This window comes from Entelurus aequoreus, linkage group LG12, assembly GCF_033978785.1.
Source record: "Entelurus aequoreus isolate RoL-2023_Sb linkage group LG12, RoL_Eaeq_v1.1, whole genome shotgun sequence".
NCBI lineage: Eukaryota > Metazoa > Chordata > Actinopteri > Syngnathiformes > Syngnathidae > Entelurus > Entelurus aequoreus.
This window is the reverse complement of record NC_084742.1, coordinates 28,930,924-28,939,423: the sequence shown is the minus strand read 5'-3', so window position 1 is coordinate 28,939,423 and position 8,500 is coordinate 28,930,924. Positions and strand designations below refer to the sequence as shown.

The window sequence follows — 8,500 nt, the reverse complement described above, 5'->3', positions numbered from 1 at the left end:
TGTCCCCATTAGGTAAACATTGCCAGAACACACACACACACACACACACACACTCACACACACACAAACACACACACACAAAGTGTTAATCCTATCAAAGCTGCCTGTTCCCGTGCATCTGTGCTGACTCAGCTAAATGAGCGCTGTTGATGCTAAATGCTCCACCCTTCACTTTTTTAACTTTTTTTTGTTCTTGTTTGTTCAGGTGATCTTTCTCTAGATAAGTGGACATTTGAAAAGTAAAAAATGTTCATCAAAAGTTTAGTTTTGCTCAAGGACAGGGAAGTAAGTGTGTATGTGAGGCGTGGGTTATTATCCCTCCTCTAATCTCTTTATCTTGGCCTGGCCGATTGCCTGAACGCTTCTGCTGCGTTCTGAAAAAACTTTGCACGTTTCTTTGTGTGTATTTAAAAGTTGTTTTGAGTGTTAAAGACAGGGGGTAGGGTTCACCTCTGTTTCATGGGCGATGGATTCACTGGGCAGACTGCGGCTGTAGAAGACCTCATTGGGCACGTTATCATCTGACAGGTCGGTGACGGAAATAGCAAACTATGACTTGCGTCTTCAAAATGACCTTTCATGCCAGCAGAGAAGCACCTGATGGCCAGGGTGGCGCCGCTAGACCCGCCCAACCTGGGTCTTGAGGATATGGAAGGCGAGTCGGACTTGGCTGTGGCGGACAGGTAGGAGTCGTTGTCATGGAAACGAGAGATGAAAATAGAGCATATGAATATGTGAGTTGTGTTGTGTTTCAGGCGTGTCAAACTTTTGTTTAACATCAACAACAGCAACAACAAGTAACAACCACACACACACGCACACACACACACACACAACATGTGTGGCGTACGTATGCTTTATGCTCTTCTTGTTCTTCAAGGAAGGAAAAGAAGAAGAAAAAGAAAGAGAAGAAAAAGTAAGTTGGGTTTGCTGTCTGGTTCTTTGCTATCTCTGGTTGTTGTTTGGTTCCTCCACAGCAAGGAGAAGAAGAAAGAGGAGAAGGAAGAGAAGGAGACGAAGGAGGCAGTGTAGGTTTAATGTGATGAAGATTTACCATGTGTGTTTATAATACTAACGTGTGTTAGTGTGCAAGAGATCACTGTCGTGGACCCGGCAGGAAACACGTATTATCACTGGCTGTTCATCATCACGGTTCCTGTTATGTACAACTGGACCATCATCATCGCCAGGTAACATCCTTGTCCACACGTCCCAGCACACCTGTCCTCATCATACGTGTATGTGCCAGGGCTTGCTTTGAGGAACTGCAGACGGACTATGTGCTGTACTGGTTCCTTTTGGATTTTTGCTGCGATTTGCTGTACCTCGCCGACATGGTCTTCAGAACTAGGACGGGTCTGTATGCATGCGGTGGTTTGCTTTAATGAGGCGCCCGTGTGACCACGCGTGTATGTGCAGGCTACCTGGAGCAGGGTCTTCTCGTGAAGGACCAGCAGAAGCTGCGTGAGCGCTACTCGAAGAGCTTCCAGTTCAAATTGGACCTGCTCTCTATGATCCCTACTGATGTTCTGTATGTTATTCTTGGCCTCAACTACCCTGAGATCCGCCTCAACAAGCTGCTGAGGTTCAACAGGTGGATACCACAGTGCTTGGATGACATCAGCAGTGCCTGGCAATCGTCTTGACATGTCTCCATGGCAGGATGCTGGAGTTCTTCCAAAGGACTGAGACCAGAACTAGCTACCCTAATGCGCTGCGAATCTCCAACCTGGTCATGTATATCGTCATCATCATCCACTGGAATGCCTGCCTCTATTACTCCTTTTCCAAGGCCATTGGTGAGCGTTCTGAGATCTGAGTTGGGCCTCAGCCGAGTCCACTAACGCCTTTTTCCCACGTGCCTTCAGGTTTTGGTTCGGACAGGTTTGTTTATCCTAACCCGGCAGATCCAGAGTTTGGACGCCTGGTAAGAAAGTACGCCTACAGCATGTACTGGTCCACGCTGACGCTCACCACAATCGGCGAAACTCCACCCCCTGTCGAGAACTCTGAGTACTTCTTTGTGGTCACCGACTTTTTGGTGGGTTCTTGGCTGCCAGCTCAATTGTGTTAGCATCGGGTTTTACCTCCCCGCCTGTCGCAGGTAGGTGTGCTGATATTTGCCACCATCGTGGGTAACGTGGGCTCCATGATCACCAACATGAACGCTGCCCGCGCCGACTTCCAAGCCCGCATCGACGCCATTAAGCAGTACATGAGCTTCCGCAAGGTCAGTGGGGTGGCGTAAAGGTCAACAAGAAGTCATGTTTGAGGCAGAAGCGCTTTCTGCTATCCAGGTAACCAAGGACCTGGAGAAGCGCGTCATCAAGTGGTTCGACTTCCTGTGGACCAACAAGAAAGCGGTAGACGAACGGGAGGTGCTCAAGTTCCTTCCAGACAAACTGAGAGCGGAGATCGCCATCAACGTACACCTGGACACGCTTAAGAAGGTCAGAGGTCTCACACACTTTCCCGCACTTCAGGAGCAACGCCTGTCGTCCGTGTTGGGATGCAGGTGCGTATCTTCGCCGACTGCGAGGCGGGGCTGCTGGTGGAGCTGGTGTTGAAGCTACAGCCTCAGGTCTACAGTCCCGGGGACTACATCTGCAAGAAGGGCGACATCGGTCGTGAGATGTACATCATCAAGGAGGGAAAGCTTGCCGTGGTGGCCGACGACGGCATCAAACAGTTTGTGGTCCTCAGTGATGGAAGCTACTTTGGGGAAATCAGCATCCTGGCCATCAAAGGTAACCATGTCACGTCACGCAACGTCAAGTAGCGTTACGTCAAGTAGCGTTACGTCAAGTAGCGTTACGTCAAGTAGCGTTACGTCAAGTAGCGTTACGTCAAGTAGCGTTACGTCAAGTAGCGTTACGTCACGTAGCGTTACGTCATGCAGCGTTACGTCATGTAGCGTTACGTCATGTAGCGTTACGTCATGTAGCGTTACGTCAAGTAGCGTTACGTCAAGTAGCGTTACGTCAAGTAGCGTTACGTCATGGAGCGTTACGTCATGTAGCGTTACGTCATGTAGCGTTACGTCAAGTAGCGTTACGTCAAGTAGCGTTACTTCAAGTAGCGTTACGTCAAGTAGCGTTACGTCAAGTAGCGTTACGTCATGTAGCGTTACGTCATGTAGCGTTACGTCATGTAGCGTCATATTGTGTAGCATCACGGCACATATAGTAACATCATATAGTGTCACGTAGTGTAACGTCATGGAGCGTAACGTAGTGCAACATCATGGAACATAACGTAGCGTCACGTCATGTGGTGAGTAATGTGATGTAGCGTCATATTTTGTAGCGCCAAGTAGAGTCAGGTCATGTAGCGTCACGTAGTGTAACATAATGTAGCGCAATGTCACGTAGCGTAAAGTCACATAGTCTAAAGTCAAGTAGCATCAAGTAGCGTCACAAGCCATCTGTGTTACTTCACTGGCGCTCTACCTCAATGGCAGGCAGTAAAGCAGGAAACAGACGGACAGCAAACATCCGGAGCATCGGTTACTCCGACCTTTTCTGCCTTTCTAAAGATGACCTGATGGAGGCGCTAACTGAGTACCCTGATGCCAAAGCCTTGCTGGAGGAGAAGGGGAGACAGATCCTAATGAAGGACGGTCTGCTGGATCTGGAGGTATCACTGCCAGGTGTCCTCTGAACCCTCTAGACCAGGGGTGTCCAAAGTGCGGCCCGGGGGCCATTTGCGGCCCGCAGCTAATTGTTTACCGGCCCGCCACACATTCTGAAAATGCTATTGCAAAAATAAAAAATAACATTAAAAAAAGTGGAATGAGGTGAAATCTAACAAGAAAAAGTTACAATGTTGACACAAAGCTGCCATGCAGGCTGTTTATTTTTCTTTTGTCTTTCTTTCTTTTTCTTTTTTTGCCATTGCGCCAAAAAAAAAAAAGACAAAAAATCCATCCATCCATCTTCATCCATCTTCAACCGCTTATCCGGAATCGGGTCGCGGGGACAGCAGCTCCAGCAAAGACCCCCAGACTTCCCTCTCCAGAGCAACATTTGCGACTTCCTCCTGGGGAATCCCGAAGCGTTCCCAGGCCAGAGAGGAGATGTAATCCCCCCATCTGGTTCTTGGCCTGCCGCGGGGCCTCCTCCCAGTGGGACGTGCAACGAGGACCTCCCTAGGGAGACGCTCGTGAGGCATCCGCACGAGATGTCCGAACCACCTAAGCTGGCTCCTTTCCAAGCGAAGGAGCAGCGGCTCTACTCCGAGTCTCTCTCGGGTGACTGCACTTCTCACCCTATCTCTAAGGGAGATGCCAGCCACCCTTCTGAGGAAACTCATTTCGGCCGCTGGTATCCGCAATCTTATTCTTTCGGTCATTACCCACACTTCATGACCATAGGTGAGAGTAGGAATGTAGATAGCTCGGTAGACCGAGAGCTTTGCCTTCTGGCTCAGCTCCCGTTTCGTCACAACAGTGCGGCAGAGAGACTGCAATACTTCCCCAGCTGCTCCGATTCTCCGGCTGATTTCCTTCTCCATCTTTCCCTCACTCGTGAACAAGACCCCGAGATACTTAAACTCCTCCACCTGGGACAGAGTCCTGTCCCCTACCCGGACTGTACAAACCATCGGTTTCCTGCTGAGAACCATGGCCTCAGATTTGGAGATGCTGATCCTCATTCCAGCCGCTGAACACTCGACTGCGAACCAATCCAGTGAGAGCTGAAGGTCACGAACCGAAGGTGCCATCAGGACCACATCATCTGCAAACAGCAGTGACGCAACCTTTAGCCCCCCGAGACGTATACCCTCTCCGCCATGGCCACGACTCCGCCTAGAAATCCTGTCCATGAAAATCACAAACAGGATAGGTGACAGAGCGCAGCCCTGGCGGAGACCAACCCCCACTGGAAACGGATCCGACTTACATCCAACTCTCGCTTTGGTTGTACAGAGATTGGATGGCCCTCAGCAGGGTTCCCCTCACTCCGTACTCCCTCAGCACCTCCCACAAGATCTCCCGAGGGACGCGGTCATACGCCTTCTCCAAATCCACAAAACACATGTAGACTGGATAGGCATGCTCCCAGGCCCTCTCCAGGATTCCCGCTAGCGTAAAGAGTCGGTCAGTTGTTCCACGACCAGGACGGAATCCACATTGCTCCTCTTGAATCTGAGGTTCGACTATCGGCCGGACCCTCCTTTCCAGTACCTTGGCGTAAACTTTCCCAGGGAGGCTGAGTAGTGTGATACCCCTGTAATTAGCACACACCCTCTGGTCCCCCTTTTTGAAAAGGGGAACCACCACCCCAGTCTGCCACTCCCTCTGCACTGTCCCAGACTTCCACGCAATGTTGAAAAGGCGTATCAACCAAGACAGCCCATCAACACCCAGAGCCTTCAGCATTTCTGGACGGATCTCGTCAACCCCCGGAGCTTTGCCACTGTGGAGTTGTCTAACTACCTCAGTGACTTCACTCCGAGAGATCGACGTCGATCCCCCATCATCCTCAGGCCCTGCTCCTGATGCCAAAAAATCCATGTTATAATTAATTATTTTCAAGGCTCCAATTACTTCAAATATTTCACTTTAAAATGTTTTATGTGGTAAATCATGCATATATTGTGTAGTTGCCATATAAAAATATCAAAGTTTTCTTTGACAAAAGAGCATAAAACGAACAAAATAATAGTTCAAACGTAAAATTGACAGATATATCTGAAGTTGATCTCGTAACTTAAGTGTTGAAAGTTTAAAAAAAAACTAATAAAAATGTATCACTTTATGAGTGAGGCACCTTTTGGATCCCAAATATGTTTAGTGGTATTTTATTTATGTTTTCACTGTGATTACTCAAAAATATTAAATAATTAAAATCAATGGTGTCCTGCATTATTGATCTTTTAGGGCTCTAATTACTAAATACTGCATATTTCAGTTTTACTATAAAATACAAAGTTGTTTTTGACAGAAAAGCCATAAAACCTTTTTTTGTATTACTTTGTATCAACTTGAAGTTGATATAGAGATTTACTGTAAGCGTTAAATAAAAATAATAATAATAATTTTACTTATTTTTAACATTTTAATGACTGAGACCCTTTATGGTCCCCGGGACGACTGAAAGTAAAATAAATTACAAAATCCATATATTTTGTTATGGTTTGAAAATGAAAAATATCATAATGGCCCCCACATGCTTTAATTCTTCCGTGTGCGGCCCTCAGTGGAAAAGGTTTGGACACCCCTGCTCTAGACCAATGCTGCCAGCCCATGACTTCTCTTGTCCCGCAGGTTGCGGCACAGGGTCCTGACCCTAAGGAGATGGAGGAGAAGGTAGACCGAATGACTTGCACCCTCGACGTACTGCAGACACGTTACGCTCGTCTTTTGGCGGAACACGAAGCCACTCACAGCAAGCTCAAGCATCGCATCAACAAACTGGAAAGGAAGTTACCGCCGCCCCACCCTGTCCAGCCAGACCATGCGCCAACCCCAACACCTGAAACACAGCCCAGCAAATGACAAACATGTTGTTGATGTCTGTTATAGTATGTATCTACAAAGGAGGGCTAGGGACTGTGTGCTATACCTTTGTTAAGCTAATTAGTACAATTTCTAGCATATTGCTTCCAACTTCTGTGTGCTACGGAAAACCATGATTTGTTGATTGGAATGATTCGAAATAAAGGTCCTAAACCTGGTGGCCCGCAGGCTTTCAATCCAGGCTGAATTGAGACGAAAATGACAGAATTTTCTTGGCAATAAATCTATTGTGAATCGGTAATTTTATTGTCAACATCTGAAACCGCCCCACTTTCTCCCTGATTTCCTTTAATAGGAAGCGAATGTGTATGGGGACACAATTATGTTATGTTAAGATTAATACAAAGTACATAATGTGTGTATGAATCATATGACTTATTGAAGTCTCATGTGTGCAAATGCTGACAACAAATAGTTGTATTTTTATAAATCACAACTTTATTGTAAGAAGTGATGTGCACTACTTTCAGGCCTTGTTTTGTGTGTACACAACCTTCATAAAGTGGGTGTTGAAATGTAAAATCGGACCCGTGCACGACTCACAACTTTTAAGTGGCTTTCTACAGTAGGTCTGTAGGTAATTTGAGTTTGTTAACAGTGATAAAGGCTAAAAAATATATTTGGCAAACAAAAAAGGCTGTTTACAACCATTATGGGGAGGACATTAACTTTCCAATGTGGTTTAGATTTAGACAAACTTTATAGATTACCAAGGAAAATTGTTTGACACAGTAGCTCAATTACAAGAGGAAATTACAACTAAAAAATAAATGAAATATAATAGACAAGACCAACAATACAAAAGCAATAATAGTATATAACAACAACAGCAATAGTAATGGTGTAAACTGCTCGTACGTAACATGCACATCAGCTTTGTATATTCCATCCCATCCATCCATTTTCTACCGCTTGTCCCTTTGTATAATAGCAAAGTTTAGCTAGCTATCATTGAATGAATACTCTATAACAGGGGTCCCTAAACTACCGGATCCAGCCCGCCAGCGTCCAAAATCCGGCCCTCAGGAAGTCCCAAATAAAAAATGTTTTTTTTAATTAATTTTTTTTTTTTTTTTTTTAATCTGTCCTTTCTAATCCACTTTCTACCGATTGTTACTCTCGGTGTCCCCTAGACGCTCAGGCAAATCATATTGTCTAAAAATGCCTTTTTCCATCGATAACGTGACATCAAGTGCGCACTCTTTCAGTCAATTAGTGCGCGAGGAATATATATATATATATATATATACGTATTGTTGCGTTGACCAGCATTCCTCCAATGGGGAATTCAAATTGCTAGTCTCTCCCAGATTCTTTTTATGGCACATAAACTGATGTTTATATTCAATCAACAGGCAGTAATTGTTATTTTGTGGTTTATTCTCCAAGCTTAGAGGACAAACCTGAGACCAACCCAGCACCCAAGCGTTCCCTAGCCCGGTCCAGATCGGTCTAACAAAACCCCGGAACTCCTGTCTACTTCCTCCTTCTCCTGTCCACCCCACCTGCTGTTTCCCCAGTCTAGCTGTGCTCCTTATCTTAGGAATGTAATGGCAGTCTCAACAAAGACAGCGCTCTGACTCTAACCAAGGACACTCGAATCCAAGCACTTTGTACCACACGAGACCTTAGCTGATGTAAATATGACTATAGGAGTTTTTAGAAAGAAGTAACACTTAAATATGGATATGATTCTGATCTGCTTCCTACAAGTCCCCCTTTAAGATCTTCTAATAAGATCTTTATTACTTGTACAAAACTTATAAAGCACACCCCACATTAAAGTGTTAAAGTTACCACTTTGCTAGACCCCCTTTAGTGACACTTAGCACAAGGGGCTGTGCGGTTCTGGATGGTCTTGAGGGAGGTTGGGGCAAGTTCTTCAGCAAGTCCCTCAACTGCGTCACGAGTCAGGTTGGTTAGTCTCAAAGACGGCGGGGAGTTAGAGAGGCCGCTGAAACAGGAGTTCCAAGGGGTGTT

General features: G+C 46.0%; 1 protein-coding gene across 1 annotated transcript; it reads left to right on the top strand.

Annotated features, from left to right (window-relative positions):
• Positions 1 to 248: 248 nt before the first annotated feature.
• On the top strand, positions 249 to 6,680 carry cnga1b (cyclic nucleotide gated channel subunit alpha 1b). The gene is made up of 15 exons (XM_062065470.1): positions 249 to 528; positions 587 to 683; positions 756 to 797; positions 881 to 916; positions 978 to 1,028; positions 1,086 to 1,190; positions 1,250 to 1,356; positions 1,420 to 1,594; positions 1,663 to 1,799; positions 1,869 to 2,041; positions 2,105 to 2,230; positions 2,298 to 2,450; positions 2,516 to 2,747; positions 3,461 to 3,636; positions 6,269 to 6,680. Exons 2-15 carry the CDS (start codon positions 601 to 603, stop codon positions 6,497 to 6,499), a joined length of 1,827 nt encoding a protein of 608 aa, XP_061921454.1. The 5' UTR covers positions 249 to 528; positions 587 to 600; the 3' UTR covers positions 6,500 to 6,680.
• Positions 6,681 to 8,500: the final 1,820 nt, after the last annotated feature.